The 18,827-nt window shown below is 41.0% G+C and overlaps 1 protein-coding gene across 2 annotated transcripts in view; it reads left to right on the top strand.

The window, feature by feature from the left end:
- Positions 1 to 6,765: 6,765 nt before the first annotated feature.
- The window catches only part of Znf385d (zinc finger protein 385D), a 323,542-nt gene continuing 311,480 nt past the window's right edge, over positions 6,766 to 18,827 (top strand). Inside the window, exon 1 of one of the 2 annotated variants that reach the window (XM_048355949.1) lies at positions 6,766 to 7,037. In XM_048355949.1, coding sequence (XP_048211906.1) covers positions 7,016 to 7,037 — 22 coding nt within the window. In that variant the 5' untranslated portion in view covers positions 6,766 to 7,015. Of the gene's footprint in view, positions 7,038 to 7,717; positions 7,905 to 18,827 lie in introns of those variants that run through there. The other variant, XM_048355950.1, reaches the window with a different exon arrangement.

The following is an 18,827-nucleotide window of genomic DNA, read 5'->3' as shown; positions in this document are numbered from 1 at the left end:
AGCTATATGGTTATTAGGTCCACTTTCAGATATCACCTTATTTGTTGTCAAGTAGCCTTTAGTTTACTTGTAATGAGGCCAAAGCAAAACATTTTTTACATTGTTTCTATGGTTTAGGGATGTGGTTTAAGTGCATATCTTCATTCTTATATTACATGGTTCATTCAGATACAGACTGAGGGTATACTTACAAGCTTGCTTATAATGAGTGAATGAATGAATTGATTTATAGATAGGTTATCTCACTACACGGTCCAGGCTGGCTTTAAACTTGTAATGTCATGTTTTCACTTCCGCAATACTGAGATTATAGGCAAGCACTTGCTCTCTCCCTAGCATGTTTGGGATGGTACATCAGCATGATGTCATCAGATTCTCTTGTTGTGCTTACTTTTCAAAATAAACTCTGTCATAAGTATATATGAATAGGAAGACACACACACACACACACACACACACACACACACACACACACACAGAAATTTGGTACCACTTCTGCCTTCAGGCATCCACTACGGTTCTTGACAAATAGTGTCTATTTTAACTCTACCCTCAGTTGCATCAATAGTGAACATGACTAAGAGGTATAAGACTTTTGAGAAATTTACTCATTCAATAAAATTTTATGTATGCCTATTTTACCTCATTTGAGGCACTGGATATGGCATGAATATGGAAAGTATGCATTTGCCCTTGTGTTTGCTCTACTATGGAAGATAATTAATACAATGTGACAAATACACAAATGAACCTAAGAATGAATTCAACCCTATCCTGTGTCTGGAAGGTAGATGGTTCCACATCCTACCAGACAGATGGTAATATAGACACATACACTATGCAAACTTGATGTGATTGCATTCTTGTTCTTTAGCATCTAAAATGTGGGTACCCAACGACATTTTTTTTAATGCATGAACATTCATAGGCAACAAAAAGCTCCAAGATAAGAATTTTGAGAACGCTACTAATGCCTTTTCATAAACATTGTTTTAAAAGAGCCCCGGCTAATTATGTGTATCAGGAAAGACAGAAGTGCATATGCAAAAGCTTGTTGCTAAAGTTAAGGAAATCCAAATTTGGGAATAGTATGTTATTTAAAGAATTCAATTCTTATCAAAATGTTAGTAAGATCTCTAGCTATTGAATTTCCATAGGAGCATTCTCAGAATATCACAATGAAATTTCTGTACAGATTTTATGACAGTTTGAATGTAAGCTAAAAAAATTAATTCTAACACTACATCTATGAATTGAGTTTAGTTTTTGATCTTGTGTAGACAAATTATTTCCTCACTTCTCACATGGTTTTGACTTGAGGTTGATGATATATTGGATGCTAACTCATGCTTAAAATAACTTTCATCCACATGTCATATATGTCAACAAAATTTATTCAACAAGGTATCACGCTTTCAACAACTATTCACTCATCAAATACCCACAGACTTGGCCTCCTGCTCTTATATTGTGCCAGTGTTCGGTGATGACCCTCTTCTCTTATCCCTTTCATCCGTCTCTGACAGTATCATCCAGTCTTACATATTTAACTGGCATCTGCAAAGGATGATGCCCAAACAAATACAAAGCCCAAACATCTCCTTTCAATTTCAGATCTGTATGTCCAAGCTTCTATAAAACATTATCACGTCATCACCCATTGGAATGACAGGAATGATCCACATTGCTGTTCACCCATGTATGGTTTTCCAATTTGTCCTTGTAAAAGTTAGTAGACACACCATCCTTTGATTTCTGGACAATCCGTGAGCCTTTATTTTCTCTTTGATTGATGAGCCAACAAGCCATCAGGAAATGCTACTGACCCAATTTCTTATACATATAGAATCTGGCCACATTTCACCACCTCTACTGCTTTAACCTTGTCTAACCCAGTACTTCTTTCTTCAGCACTCCATCGGCTTCCAGTGTTCTCACTTGGCAGATTATCCTTGCTTCCTGAAGCCCCTTCTCCACATATCATCAACAGTGAATCTCATAGTATGTGTAATACTGTTATTTCAAAGGTATATCATGTAATTCATAATGAAAGAGTTTATAATGATCTTTAAAGTCCTGCTGAATTTGATAAAATTAAATAGAACTTGGGCTATTGACTTGGCTGCAAATCTTTGTTATTCAGCAAAACTGGCTCTACCATATTGGCTTTATTGCTTTGTGTGGTACCTACAAGGTACCTGGTACCTCTTCCCCTGTGCACTTTCTGCCATTTTCTTTATCCAACCCCTAGAGCAATGCCTTCAAAATAAGAGGCATTAAGAAGCATACTTGAGGGGCTGGGAATATGGCTTAATTATAGAGTGCTCACCTAGCATGCACGAAGCACTGGGTTCAATTCCTCAACACCACATAAATAGAAAAAGCCGGAAGTTGTGCCATGGCTCAAGTGGTAGAGTGCTAGCCTTGAGCAAAAAGAAGCCAGGGATGGTGCTCAGGCCCTGAGTCCAAGCCCCAGAACTGGAAAAAAATAAATTTAATTAAATTTAAAAGAAAACATATTTGAAGTATTGTATGTATTCATTCAGTAGTGACTGGTTTGTGTTAATCATAGTGATAAAGAAAATACATTCTCTTTCATTTGATTGGCAACTCAAGTAAAGGCAAGTTTCAGCACTAGAGTTAGGAATTAGTATTTTGTGTTATGTAGGGAAAAAAATCAAGCAGCACCTCATTGGGTCTTCTGGCTAGAAACGTGTTCTTGGGAAAGATAATATTTGAACAGAGAGCCAAGGTTTGGACAGAAACAATGCCAGTAGAGAAAGCCAGTTTGAGAGTTCTGTCTCCAGAAGAATTCTAGTCATATGTTAGCGCTGAAGACCATAAAGGTTAAAACACTCAAAAACGGAGAAGTAAATAAAGGGCTGTTTTTGAAAGGCTATATCAACCATGGGAGGAAAAACAGAGAGAAACTGAAGAGAAATGAGCAGGGGAATAACATGGTCATAGCTTTTTAAACAAGATAATAAAGGAGGACCTAATATTGAGAATGGCCATTGGAAAGTCTCAAGTCAGCAACGTTGGAAGAAGTTTTATTGCTGCAATATAGACAAGAGAGAAAAGTGAACTAAGCTGGAGCACAGGGGAAGGTAGAAAAGACATAGCTGTGCTATGCTAACTCATTGCTAGATTACTGCTGTGTGCAACCACTGGAATTTGAAAGGACAAACAATCTGTGGCCAAACTGTGGCCTGCAGTACCACATGGCTCTCTATTGCTTGAAATTTAAGACAGCTGCTAGAAAGCATGGATAAATTCAACCTGGCTAAATACTTTTCACAGAACATCCTCCTCCTCAAAGAACAGGCTGAAGGTAGGCACCTAGAAAAGAATGATGTTCAAAAACAGGACAGCTCCTCCTAGTATGATCATGTGTTTATGGAGTAACGAGTGTCAAGCTCCCTTCTAGGGACTGAAGACACCCCACTGGACAGGTGAACACCCCTGCTTTCATACAGATTGAATCCTAGTGAAGAAGACCCAGTGACAATCTCTTTGGAGGGAAATTGGGGAATGTTGAAGGAGTTAAAGATAAGCTAGACTGGGACTGGGTGACAGCTAAATTAAACTGTAGAACATGGGAATAAGGGGCCACACTGATGAACCTCTGAGAGTGACTGAAGGGAACACGGAAATGACAGCTCCCTGGATCTTTGAGTACAGAGAAAATTCCCACTTGTCTAGGATGTTTCTACCTAAATTTCACAACCCTAACTTTGAGGGCATTCTTCATGTTAATACTGAAAGGGGCATTTCTATCTGGCAAACAGGTGAATGCTCTGGTTGTCCTGTGATGCAGCAACCTGCTTCTCCTCCGGACATTTCCACGACTGGAGAGGCCCTTAAGAAATGACATCAGCTGCAATTTCATTTGGATGTGATTGTAGTTTAAAACAAAACAGTTTGGTGAACAGATGTCTGCACCACCATGTCCATTGTAACATTATTCAAATGCAATCAGTTGGTGTCAACCAACAGCAAAATATATGTTATACATACACAATGGAATACTAGTCAGCCTTAAAAGAGAAAGAAATCCTGCAATTTGGTACATCATGGATAATCCTGAAGAGTATTACATTAAGTCAAATTAGCTATGCACATAAAGAAGAACATGCCTGGTCTCACGTAGATGTAGAGTTTAAATGAAATGAGCTCATAGAAATACATAGAAAAATGGTGGTTTCGGTCAGCTGCTTGAGGAATGGAAAGATGATTTGGGAGATGTTGGTCAAGAGAAAAAAAAACATGCTTAAATGAAGTCATTTTAAGTGATATAGAAGAAGGGTATTCAATGACAAAAATTACTTATTTTCACCCAGATATAGTTGTTTGTGTCTGAGGGTTCAGTTTTTTAGATAATCCTTAGTAGAAAAGGATAATCACACTTTAAATAAAGAGGACTTGTATGTTTCTTGTTTTATTTTGTTTGTGGGTTGGTTTTTTTTGGCGGGGGGCAGGTTTTCATAACTAGAAAGAATCCTCAGCTGTTGTCTTGGAGACCACACTATTTTGGTGGCTAACTGCTGCAGATTAGGCACAATTCTCCATTGATGGAGAAGAGATTGGTTGTATCCCCAAATCCCCTATGCCTTCAAGTCAAAGGCATGCAAATCTATTTGGTTTTGGACCACTGTAATGACATCCTTCCTTGGGGAAAACCTTTACCTGAGCCATTACAAATTTCATGCTTACTTGAGTGGGGGAACCTGTTGGGTGATTCTTAGCATGAATTCTCCAATAGGACAATAATTCCTTATAGTCTCTTTACTGGGCATGGTGCTTCACATATCCGTGTCTCAGTTTCTTTACTTTGGGCACAGATGACTACCTTTCTGTATGTAACCTTGTTTCTGAGAAAGATGATCCATGAGGAAGTACCCATGACTATAACACAGCACACAAATGTCAAGGTGTCATTAACAGTCTCTTAATGCTCCAAACCTCCTGCTTTCAATTCGAATACTACAGGAATGCAAAGGCAACAAAACCTCTAACATTAAACTACAGCGCCCCCTAGCCCCAGTAGGCGGCCAAGGCAACTAAACAGCTGCATGATTTAAGGTCCACTACAAATGGTTTTTGTGCTTCAGGCAGGCAGGGGCCGTTAACTGAACTTTTGAGAGATTTCCTTCTATCCTACAAGAAAAACACTCAGGTATCTTCCTGCACATGTTTGTTTTTATTTCTAAATCTCAAGAAAGGAGTAAAAACAAGTATACAAAACCATACTATTTAAACTGTCCTCCTTCAAACTGATTTAAAAGATGGATATTTCTGAAAGAACAGCATTAGAGTTGTTCAAAGGTTCACTTTAGGTCTGATTTTTAATTGATTACTTATTTAATGATTACCTATTTACCAAATTCTTTATAATCCAGTGTGAGAGAAGAAGGCTGGGGGTCAGAGTACTCTTCTCACTTGGTGCAAGTGAGGGGTTAAAGTTTTGTTCTTGTTTTTGTTGTTTTTAACCCAAGATTCAGTTGAAAGCTGTTATGATGAGCTTCACCCCCACCCCCCACCAGTTCCAACACACATGAAAGCCACCAACAGATACATATATCGCTTTATAGAACTATTTGCTAACATGGCTTATAAAAATCCAGATTAAAAACATACCAATTGTTTCTATCCAGAGGTTGCAATGCTTTGCTTATCTTCAACTCTTAATAGATGTTTGTAGAAATTTCTTCAACGTCTAGAGCCCATCCAGTAGGTAAATTGCTTCTCAGAGGGCTGAGTCCTTAGGAAGTGGTGCTTGGTGGATGGGTTTATTTTTCATGTCGAACATTTTAGTTACCATCTCAGGGCTTTCAAGGATTTTTTTCCCCATGTAAGTTAAAAGCAGCCATTCATTACACCATCGGAGGAGCCAGAGACTTTGCAAATGCTTTGCTTCTCTTGACTGTTCATCTCAGAGTGCTGGGGTGAGTAGTCTTGACATGATTTCAATACAAACACGTCTCCTCTTTAGGGGGTTAAAGATCATATCAGCCACAGAGTCCCCTTCCTTCCCAGCTGAGGGTGAAGGAGGTAAATGGGATGTGTGAAACTGAGACTTGCGGGTTGCTTTGTGTTGTTGTTATTGTTTATTTTTTTCAATTGAGTTGTTTGTCTCCCTTGGTCATGCTAACTCAGAAACACTCAAGGATTAATGACTTTGGGTCATCAATCAGACCCTTTCTAAGTCAAAGCATCTACAGCCTTAAAAACCAGACTCCTGAGTTCCTCTTTTATGCCTCCTATGGATATACACATCACACACAATAACATCAACTAGCCTCCAACCCCGAGCAAAGACAAGGCAGGCACCTAGCATCCAGCCTCTGCTCCACTCAGCGTTGGCTAGGATGCACAGCATCGGCACGAGGGGCTGTAGAAAAGTGTGTCCAATTAACGACAAGTTGTCCTCCGCCAGGTCCCCTCTGTCCGCGGGTGCATGTCCCCTGCCTGGCAGCCGGGTGGATCCGATCCAAGACCCTTCTCTCTTTAAGAGAGAATCGGGCGCCCCTCCCTCCGCCCCCCTCCCAAGTCTCTGGGCTCGTCCAAGCTTCCCAAGAGCGATGGTTGGTCCAAGCCGGCAATCGGAGCACCTCGTGGAGAGGCTGCGAGCCAGGGTTGGGGAGAGCCGGGGTGGGGTGGGGGTGTCTGTTTGTAGTACTCCAGTCCTGATGTCACTGGCGCGGCAAGGACATCGCAAGGAGGAGTCGGATTACAGTAAGGATGGGCAGGGCGGCCGGCGGCCGGGGCGCACGCTGCAACCGCCGGGGATCGTAGCGCGCAGCGGCAGGCCGGCGGCAGACGCGCATCCCGCGGAGGAGGAGGCACGCTCGGCGCGGCGCTCCCGGCTCTCCACGCCCGTCGCCGGGGACCGAGACAGCCACGGGGCCCGGGACGTGGCCACCGAGCGGAGCATGAAACCGCTCTGCTCTGCGCGCCAGCCTGGAGTGCGAGCGGATGCTGATCACGCCGCGGTGGGAGCCCAGCGGTCCGATTAATGAGACACATAATGTATTTTGGTGAGTATTCCCACCCCCCCTGGGATGGCATTCCGGGGGTGCCCGGAGCGCATCGGCCGGCACTCAAGCCCTTTTCCAATTCTTTTGTTGTTATTTAATCTTGAAGCGGCTAGAGACGGATTGCAGGCAAGCTGCCTCTAGCTGATAGCCGGCTGGTGCTGCTTCTGGGTGGTGATGGGAGCTCTGAGATTCCCCGTGGATGTGCTGGAAGTTGGAAGCGATCAAGAGACCAGGGTGTCGGAGGGGAGGGGGCGGATAAACTTTGCCTTGATTTGTGGGCATCAAGTTGGCTTTTCTTTTTCTTTTTGCTTTTGGCGAAATGAAGAAGACATGGGGCGCCCTGTGAAGTCAGGGGCGAACGAACAGCGTGTGAGACAAAAGTTCTTGCACTGTCGCTGCCCTGAAAGTCAGGTCAGCAGGCACGTTTCCCCTAAGAATTGGATTGGCCCCCTAATTCGGAGGCAGAAAGGGCAAATGGGATCTAGAGTCGCTGGGAAACACCCCTGCAGACTCTCAGTGCTCCCTCTGTCTGGGAGCAGCCTCGCACACAATGCATATTCGTTTAAACCTTTAGAGGTCTCAGAGCTGTTAAATATTAGTGCGGTGGAGTTTGTGAGCGGCGTTGGAGACCTCCCCGAGCTTTTCAGCTGAGATGCCTTGCCTGCCTTTCCAGAAAGCATGTTGAGGCTCCGCCGGGCGGAGCTCTGAGTTGAGCACCCTAGCGGGCTGAGAGCTGTACATCTATGTACAATAACTCTGCAACTTAACTGCTAAGACGGAGGGCAAAAGCCCTTCTCCAAGGAGGAAGAAAACCCAAGGACTAGGACTCAATACCTCTCCTCCTGCCTGAAGTGATGCTTTCTTTCTGTAAGTGCCCCCCGCCCCCATCATCATGTAAGAGCATCTTTCTGCTGTTGTAAGGTTTGTGGGAGGAAAGGGGGCCATGGAAGGAAAGGGGGTTACGAGAGAGAGGATTTTTTAAGTAACATGCAGATGCTCCAAGTGAATTTGGGGTTTGCTTTGGAGATTCAATCTCGAGTTTTCCTGCAGATCAAATAAGTATTTGAATACACATGGCTCAGATATCATTACTTGGTTAGGCATTTATTTCCTCGTGTTTGTGTGCTTTCTTCGCCCCCCCCCCCACCAACCTTAGAAACATTTAAGAAACTAGGAAGGTACCTAATGCCTCTGGTTGTCTTGACAGCAGCTTTAATATCCCTATAATTGATGTCATATTAGAAAAGAAGTCTTAAAATAACCCAAGTTGATTCCAGACAATCCTCATTTCATAGCCAAATTGAAGCTGCATGCAGAGCTAAGTAGCATTCTTTCCTGGGACTTAGTGATGGAGGTGGTAAGCTTGTTTATTAACAACTAATAGAACATCGCTTATCATGTATGTATTTTTTTGATAAATGAGGAAGTAGGTGAAGAGCATGTCTTTCTGGAAAAATAAAATTCCAATATCTGTAATGATATTAAGAGGGGGTGAGGAAGATTATAATTCTAGTTTAAGTTCTCAGACTTTTGCGAAAATTCTTTTTGAGGTTAAGGTAAAGTAGTAGATCTACTCAGAGAAGCAATTGAATCTGAAAGCCCTGGTCAAAGGGCATTCAGTGTTATGGTGGATTATTTTGTGAGGATTGGAAAATGTTCCTTGAGCTTGCTCCTTTTATTAACTGGAGGCTAGTCCAGCTATCTGGTAAAGTGGGGTGATTTGCAGGGTAATTGGTTTCATTGTGTAATGCACTTTTTAATAGTATGAATTGAAATGTGATGTCCTACTTATTTTGGTTGAAACTTTGCTCTTTGAAAGGCAAGGAGAAAATCACCCTCAATGTCTTGTCCACGGTTCAGTCTCCTTATAATTCTCACCCCAGAAATGTTTTGGTTTTGTTTTTCTTCTATTATTGGAGGAAATGATGTGCGTTCAGGAATGCTGTTTCTTCCAGGATATGCTATAGACATCCCCTCACTCAGGCTGTTTAGACATTCAGAACTCTGGGAACTCAAATTGCATGGCACAAGAGCTAGGGCAGGAAGAATTGAGCAGAACACCCCTGGCATGTTCAAATTAAATAACACCTAATGTTTGCAAAGCTCTGAGACTATGCGTGCAGATATGTGTGCATGCATATAGGTGTGTGTGTGTTGCATGTTTATGTGTGGTGTGTTTCTGTGTGTATGTGTCTAGTTTTTTTAATCTAGTTCAGCTAATTTTTCAAAACTATGCTTTTATTTAAAAATGAAATTGGCCATTGCTTCCTTCCTTCATTTTTCAAGTGCAAATGGTTTATAAAGTCAGGGAGAAGAGGAGCAGAAAGAAAGGGTTGCTGTATGCTTGGGCTTTTCTGGTAGTCTGTAGAAAAGGGGGAGATGTGTCCCCAGCAAGGAAAGAGGAAGAGCATAGTGATGCTTTGTTGGGGCATGGTGGTGAGACATTGACACAAAAGTAGAACATTTGCTTCCCTCATAAATTAATTTCCGCTGTGGTCCCCTTACACAAGAAGATTTCCTGGGCAGTCTCTAAGCAATAGCTGCCTCCTTTAGTACTAGATCCTTAGACTTGTCTTTGCTCCATAGGTGTTGTGTGTGTGTTTGTGTGTGCACTTATGTGCAGGCACATGCACGAGTTGAGAGAGTGTGTAATATTTCCACTTCTTAAGACCAGGTCATGTTTTAAGTGTGCCATCTCAGACTTATAAGACTAATGGACCCTTTTAATGACTCAAGCCTCCTCTTATCTCCGATTGCGTTGTTAATACAATGTTTTCAATCATTGTTCCTTTGCATTTGAAGCTCCATGATTTAAGAGTTTGTTGTTCGGTCACTGAGAATACTTTTGTTACTTATTCTATCGATCTTGCATTCATTGCTTGGAGTTAAATATGAGCTCCACAGGCAAGAAAGAAGGGGCAGATATTCCTAGTCAGCAGCTTGAGTGGGATCTGCTGTCAAAGCAAGAAGAAAATAACCAATTCTTGTGTTTTACCCTTCCCTGCCCCCATGTGTACTTTATACTGTTAAAAAAAATCACACATGCCCAGGCTGAATAGTCATTTAAAAATCTATCCAAAATAATAGGAATGCATCTGGAAGGCACTGCCTCCATGTAGGAAGACGGGCTGTGGGTGGTTGTCAGTGCGGCAGGCAGCCTGCCAGCATCCTTTGGGTGAAGAGGGGTGTGCTGGAGTGAAGATAAGGTAGTTTGCTGAGTGCATCCTTATTGGATGGAGTCTGTATCTGTGCCATGTCCTCAGCTCGGGCATCATCTTATCTGAATCATCAGACCTGTCCATCTGGCCTCACCTCTTTCCCTACAGGAAGTAGAGAAGGTGCTGTTAGTGGTCATAGTGACACACAATTAGCCCAGAGCAGTCCAGAGAGATGCCATGCCTCAGTCCTTAATACTAGGGTGGAAAACACAAGACTGGTTATATCCAGGAAATCCTGATGTGGCCCCAAATCATTGTGTTTCAAACCCAAGTCACATAGTTAGACAGACTGAGACTAGGGTTAGCTCCATGAGGATTCCCCTAAAAGATGCCATTGCATGCCTTAAATCAATGAACAAAGCTGGGAGACAAGTATCAGTGCTCACTATATGTTAATATGAATGGCATATTAATTAAAATACAGAAAGGGCAGGGGAAATTTAGAAAGTATGACTGAGTCACTCACGTACAACTTGATGTTGTAGACAGCTGTCCGCAATTATGAGAGTGGAAAACAGTGCTTAAAGGTGTGACTATCATAAAATAAATACTTCATGAACAAAGCTTCTAATATACTAGCTAGAGAAATTCTTCTTCAGATACCCAGGCTCCTGAGTGAGAGAGACACATGTGCAATGTATAAGGAAGGTCTTTCGGGTTTTCTTGGAAGGCTTAGAACATTCTCAAGTCAGCACTTGTACTTTTGGCTATGACTGGGTCATAGGCTTCCACCTCTAATGAACTTTGTAATTAGTCAAGGTTATGGGAAGAAAGTTTCAGAAGACACCAGAGTAACCCTTTCTTTCCTTCTTTCCCTTCCTTCCTTTCCTTCCTTCCTTCCTTCCTTCCTTCCTTCCTTCCTTCCTTCCTTCCTTCCTTCTCTCTTTCCCTCTCTCTCCTACTCCCTCTCACTTGCTTTCTTCTCTTTCTCTTGCTTCTCTCTCTCTCTCTCTCTCTTTCTCTCTCTCGTTCTCTTGCTCTTTTTCTTTCTTTCGTAGTGGGGCCTGAACTCTGAGCCTAGGTGCTTTCCCTTAGTTTTTACACTCGAGGCTGATACTCTTCTATTTGAGCCGGTGGTTAATTGGAGATGAAAGATTCACACCCTTTTCTGCCAAGATGTGTTTCTGAACTGGGATCCTCAGATCTCAGCGTCCTGAGTAGCTAGGATTATAGACACGAGCCACCAGCACTCAGAACTCACTCCTTTTTTTGAAAACATCCCATAGAATTATTGAACTCCAATTACTTTATGGAGAGTGAGTGACCTGTGATGGGAGTCTTTCCTCTTGTCTTGATTGGTAACCAAGACAAGAGGAAAAAATGATTTGGGGAGGACCGTGTGTATCCAGATTCCCCTTTTAATGTTTAGAGTCACTACTGGTAAGCTTTTTATGAAAGAGTCTGAATATTAAATAGATAACCAAATAAATCACTACATGACAGGAGTGGAGACTGGACCGGTGAATACGGCTGGGACTGTCATATAAAGGAACCTGAAATCATTGAGAACTTCTGGACTATCCAGATTCTATCCTAAGAGTTTGCCTTGAAATCAATATAAAATTCTTGTTTTAAGTAGCCAATTCATTCCAAATTTTATCAGTATACTAGTAATGCAGATTCTTCAATACAGACAAATTTAAATACAAAAGCAAGTTGTTCTCTACCTCTTTCAATTACCTTCTCAGATGCTGTAATTGTATGGAAATAAGTTTATTTAAGGGATAAATTCTAAAATTCATGAGATAATGATAATGAAGTCTTACAAATTTACTCTTTGGTGGGTGGCATAATTGTTCCAAAAACAGCCAACCAAATACAAAATTCAAATTAGTGGTTTCTGACTTCCCTTCTTGTAGATTAGTCTCAGCTGGTTTTGAGTGAAACCTCCCTTGATAGGTGTGGTTGGTTGTGTAAGTGTGCATGTTTGTGTGTGTGTTAAACACTAACACAGCAAACAGCATCTTATTTCATAAATACCCCAACTTTAGTCCTCATTCACAGCTTTTAGATATTCCTGAATCTTTTCACATAAGTTAGACCCTAACATTTAACTAATGATTTAGTAAGATAGATCTTATTTTGGAGCACAGCTGGCTTTCAAGCATAACCATTATTATATACAATGTAGGTTTTAGAAATTGAGACCTACAGATCATTCTCAAGAATTTTCTTCCTTCAGAAAGCATGATGATTGTGCAAGCAGAAACCCATTTCTGTGTTGTCCTTGAGAAAGGGATGTTTCCATTTGTATTACACTATGAAAAACATGTACCTAAACAACAAAGGTCGTAGTCACTGCCCTCTCTCTCCTTCTATCTGTCTCTCTTTAAAGAAGCCATTACATACCATTTCCCACAAAGATTAGTTTTGCAACCGAATTTCACACATGATTGGTGACATTAAGGGAAAAAAAGTACAGCCTAAGAGGCTAGAAATATCAAAGCTGAAAGTGGTTGAGATCATGCTTAAACCAAATTGCTAGGGTTGAAAATAGGAAGACACTTCACTCTGTCACAGTGTTAAAATCCTTAAGAAGCAGCTGCAAGTCAGCCCTCATTGAATGTGAACTCCAGGTTTATGCAGACATTCAAGTAGATTTTCCCATGACATTCTCTCATTACCAGAGCCTCCAAAGCAAGCATGGAAGGAACACAATGGGCCCCTCCTCCTTCTTACCAACCATTCATTTTGTCCTTTGTTTTCTTACTTTTATATCACCTTTCTGTTATCCGAGAGGAAGAAAAGCCACCTGGGAAAGGTCATTGAGGAAATCTCAGCAGCAGTATCAGTTTTGATGCTCAGAGGAAATGCTGTCGGCTCCAAAGCATTTGACCTGGAGGGAGGAACGGGGTGGGGTGGGGGGAGTGTGGATAGGGTTTAGTGGATTGAAAGTTTTTAATGGATCAACACTGGTCCATCTGTGTCCACAGGATTCTACTCACCACCAGGAACTTAGAAATGTGTTGGATTAGCTACTTTCAATGGCTCTTAGAGATCAGAAAAGATGGAAGGCCACTTCTAGACTCATCCCTAGTGGTCAATGTTTACTGTGAAGCTAGAACATTTGTGATAAGAGAACCTTTTTTGCTCCTGAAACATTAATTTCTTTATTTTATTCCTTCCTTCCTTCCTTCCTTCCTTCCTTCCTTCCTTCCTCCCTCTCTCCCTCACTCCCTCCCCCCTTCCTCCTTCTATCCTCCCTCTATCTCTCTTTTTCTTTCTCTCTCCATGGACAGAGTCCTTCCATACTAGACAAGACATTAAATATAATGAGTTCCACTACTTTAGTATATTCTGTTTTCGGTTATCTCTTTCATCAGGAGACTCCACACTATGGACTGAAGAGAGATACTTTTGTAGTATATTAAGGTCAATGTATAAAATGCCTGAATATCTAAACTACCATGCAAGATGATGCAATTAGAGTTTGTAATGGTTCACCTGGTCACAATTTTGGTTCTCTGCTCCTGCAGAGTTTTATTCTCTGAGACAGGAATAGACAGGGGGAAGCACACACACACACACACACACACACACACAGATATATATATATACATATATATGTAGAGAGAGACAGAGACACACAGACAGAAACAGAGAGAGAGAGAAACAAGAGAAACACACACACACACACACACACACACACACACAGAGAGAGAGAGAGAGAGAGAGAGAGATCTGACAATGCCTAGACCTAGAGAGGTCACCAGTTTGGAAAGTCATCAATTGTGATGACAGTAGAGAAGGGAGTTAAGTTGATGAGTATTTGCAAGATTTTAGCAGAATGATCCTTCATATTTTGGGTTTTCATACTCATTCATTTCCATGGTGAGGCAGGGAAATACTCATGGCAGATTGCTCTCAGGATAAAATGCAATCATGAATGTAAATGTGCTTTGATAAACATGATTTCTTACACTTGTATAGTCATTTATGTGTTTCAAAATGTGTCAACATTATGCTTTTTTTAATCCTCAAAAATGACCCATTTCATGAGGTAGAAAAGGCATATTTATTCCTATTTTTAGGAGAGATTTTGGAGCAACCAATGACTGAAACAACTTTCTCAATGTACAGAGTTTTCCTTCAGAACTTCTATGATCCATTACAGGGCTCTTTTCATCAGAATATGGGGATTTGGGGGCTAGTTTTGTGAATGGAAATTATTTATAATGTAATGCTAGAGGATACATTCCAGCTCACAATTTAGAAAATGAGTTCAAAGGTTTAAGATATAAAATGTTTATGTTTTGGTTTTAGAAACGGAGAATGAATAACAAAGACTGAATGGATTTCATAGCTATTTATTCTGCTTGGTCTTCTCCCATCAAATAACTAATAATCAGATAAAATACTGCTTAGAAGACATGAGTCAGTATTATGGGCTGAAAATTTTTGCCTCACCCAAATTCATCTGCTGAGTGAATTCCTGTGTTAGCATTAATCCCTAACATGACAGCATTAGGAGGTAGAGCCTTTGGTTTTGATGAGATCATGAGCAAAGAGCCCCTGTGATGGGATTAATGGCTTGTAAGTAAAGAAACACTTGACCAGAGTCTCAACTCTGGCAATAGCCAAAAGGTATCTGCCTACAAGCCAGCCAGAGAGCCTTCCTTAAAACCATACTAGGGCTGGGAATATGGCCTAGTGGCAAGAGTGCTTATCTTGTATACATGAAGCCCTGGATTCGATTTCCTCAGCACCACATATATAGAAAAAGCTGGAAGAGACACTGTGGCTCAAGTGCCAGAGTGCTAGCCTTGAGCAAAAAGAAGCCAAGGACAGTGCTCAGGCCCTGAGTCCAAGGCCCAGGACTGGCAAAAAAATAAAATAAAAATAAAAATAAATATTAGGCTGGCAACTTGATCTTAGACTAGCCAGCCTCCAAGTCTTTGAGTGAGACACTGATGTCTATGTCTACATTTGAAGCAACCCACTGGCATGGTATTTTCTCATAGCACCCTGAACTGGCTGAGACAATTGGCCTCAGGCAGGATATAGGGTTTTTGTACTGCTTGTGGCTTCTCCAAAGTAGGATCTGATATTAAATTTTATATTAACTATATAATTTATATTTCTGCCCTCTCCTTACTTAACTCAAGGCCTGTAAACAAAAATCAAAAGACATTCATACTACAAGTTCTGTGATACTTACAACAACCTCATCTCTACTGTTGCTCAAAATGGTAGTCTCAACCTAGTCTTTATTCTATACCTTCCCCCCATTCCAAGATAAAATATGGCCTATTTTATAATCGAACTGTTCCATTTAGTGGCTGTGAGCCCTTGAGCAAGCCTCCTCACATCTCCAGCATTTTCTTTCTTCAAAAAAGAATAATAATGTTTCCCCTAGTTCTACTGTGAGAACTATACAATTGATATAAAAGTGTGTAGCTCCTGGAAGTAATGGCATCCACTTATGTTTTAATTTTTCTTTTTTACTTTCATCCAACCCATAAAACATGTACAAAATAAAATGAGAAAAGTAATTATATCTATTGAGGTCATACCAGGAAAAAAGAACCTCACTCATGTCCCATTAGAACATTACAGGGACAAGTGTGTCCCATAGGCAAGCTTCTCTCTGACAAGCTGTGTGGGGGCTGGGAGGCAACCGAGAGAGTATAGAGATAGCTAAAACTAATAGGTATGAATGGAGAGATGTGAGAAAAACCCTAAAGGTGAACTTACAACATGGAGGGGACCTCACTGTAGGCTGAGAAATTGGCAGAGAAATTTCGCTTTTCCCTTTCTTTCACCCTGCAATCCACTGCCTCTTCTTATCTTAGGTATAGCTGATCTAGAGGTCAAATGACAAATCAGGCCAGATACAGGTAGCACTCTGTAGAACTTGCACCATGTATGGCAAGTGTCAATGAGAATTTGGGGAACATCCTCATAAAGTATTGGCTGAAGTAGGGTTGGAAAAAATTCTTAGCCACGCCTTTCACTTTCAGTACGTCCCTTGCCAGTTTCTTGTAGTGTGACTTTGAACAAATAAGTATATCTCTCACTGCCTCATATTTTTCTTGCATATTATAGGTTACATAATCTGACTATCAAGTTTGATCCCATTTGAATAGAGACTTCATAATCTGCAAAACACCATATAAATGAGGTTTGTGAGGACAGTGTGGAAAAATAAATACGTTAGAAAAAAAGAGGAGGGGGAAATAGGAACACAGCAAAATATCAGCTTGGGAATGGCTGTTAAGCTACACAGTTTAGAATTCCAGCAGCGATGTCTGAATGTACCAAGGAAGTAGTGGTTAGTTTGTCCAATAATCCTTATATCACCCCGAGAACAGATCACCTGACCTCTGTCATAATTCTGTAACAAAGGGGACATTGTTCAAATATAGGCAGGGGAGAGAAGGCAAGCAGGGAGGGAATTCTAAGATTCCATGCCACATTCCCTTTTCCTTACCAGAAACTAAGATGGGGTTAGACACATTGAAAATGGAGAGTTTATAATAGCTGGTTGGGAAGAAAAGAGTGATGATTTGCTATTGATTTTTTTTATCTATCTCTATATATTGTTGGTCTTTTAAAGACACATTTCTTTGGCTAACTGCATCTATTATCTATATAAAACATTAGGCAAAAAGCTTGTTTCTTTGGGGACTTTTTTATTTTTTTTGGTATGGAATCATTAGCATCTCTCTGAGAGCTTGCTTGTAAAGCCCCATGACAGCTCATAACTTACAGCACCCTTGTAGGGAGGCAGCTCAGCGTTTACTGCTGGGAAGCATTCCTTTACAGTACATAATATGGAAGGCGCTGATTACCACCAGGTGTTGTAATTAGCTGTCCTGAGGAAGGGCAAGCTGTAACTTAAAAGACTGTGGGGATCTGTAGGATTCATGTCCTAAGGAAGATTTATCAGCTAAAAGGTACATTAGGAGGTAAGTGTCTTTAAAAACTGATGTATTTTTTTGAGGGAGAGTTTTATAAAACAAGTTGTGTGGGGTCTCGAATAGTAACCTAAAGCTGAGTTCCTTTGAGCACTGTTGTATAATTATTCCTAATTTTTAAAAGTTAGTGAGACTTCCAGTTACTTGGAGATAAGTGTCTCACCAGCTTTCCTGCCTGGTGTGGCTTTGAACCTTGATCTTCAGATGTCAGCCTCCTGAGTAGCTAGGATTACAGGCTTGCCACAACAGAACCTGGATCAAGAAGAATTTCAATAATGTAGAAAAAAGGCTTTCATTGACAAAGTCAATTGTTGTGTTCTCATATCAATATTGGTGGGGCTCTTTTTTTATTAATTAAATTTTATTGACAAGGTGTTTTGCAAAAGAGGTACAGTTACATAATAAGGCAGTGAGTACATTTCTTCGGATACCTTACACCCTCATTTTTCTTTCCCTTTCCTAGGTCAGGTAGGCATATATACAATGTCCAGTGTACCAAATCATATAGAGTAACCATGTAGGGTACACCAAAGGAAATTCACCTAGAACTTTAAATGTAACGTCAACAATAGAATCCTCCTATGTCTTTCTCTTGGAGTTGTTTTTGCTTACGCTTGTCTTATATGATCATGTGTACATAGCTGTTGAGCTGTTGTGATCCACTGATAGGTCTATTCTAGACCTTTATATGTTTAGTAGTTGTTTGGTTTTGGATACATAATGTAACTTGCAAAACTGTTTGGTGTGAATGAACTGAACAACTCTTGGGGGGAAAGGGAAAGGTGGAGGGAGGAGGGGGGAATGAGGGAGGGGATAACAAACAGTAAAAGAAATGTATCCAATGCCTAAAGTATGAAACTGTAACTTCTGTGCTCATCACTTTGACAATAAAATTTTTTTAAAAAGATTAAAAAAAGTTAGTGAGAATATTTTAGTGAGAACCTCAAGGCACGATCTACGGACATTTTGCTTCCACTGGAGAATTCTTAGTGCCCCTTTGTGATCTGCCTTGGGGCTGCGAACTCAGGTGCCATTTCTCCAGGGGAAGAGAAATGTAATGCACTCCTTTGTTCCAGGGCTGGCCATGAGCTGTTTTACATGTATATCAGCTCAGCTCTTAAGAGGAAGATAAGTGACTCTAGCTCCTGTTGTACAATGGAATCAATCATCCAAGGAACTTTGAAATGATATTGATATCCAAGTCCCACCATGGACCAATAAAACCCAATTCTGGTGATGGGGTAGAGCATCTTCAGTTTCTTTCAAAACTCTCAATTCCTTCTTCACGACAATGAGAATGGAGAATCACCACGACTTCTAATCTGAACCATTTTATATGCTCATCCCAAGAGCCTAACAGATCCCAGCTTCCCTCCTGCCACCCAGGCATCAGATGGCAGAGGCAGAGTTAGCAGAACCTACTTGGGTTAATTTGAGTTCAAATCTCATGTTGTTTCTCCCAGAACACTGCTTCCCTACCTCTCTCCCAGGAAAGCCAGTCTACAGTGCCTGATCACAGGCATCTCATGCCACTCATACCTGGTGTCCAGTGTGAAATTCCCTTAAGGATGAGAATCCTCCTTTTATATTATTTGGGACCCTTGGTAGAACTAAAACCAGGTACAAGACGGGATTTTAGAATCAGATATGTTGAT

The sequence above is a fragment of the Perognathus longimembris genome, chromosome 10 (assembly GCF_023159225.1).
Source record: "Perognathus longimembris pacificus isolate PPM17 chromosome 10, ASM2315922v1, whole genome shotgun sequence".
NCBI classification, from domain to species: domain Eukaryota; kingdom Metazoa; phylum Chordata; class Mammalia; order Rodentia; family Heteromyidae; genus Perognathus; species Perognathus longimembris.
This window is presented reverse-complemented; position numbering and strand designations above follow the sequence as displayed.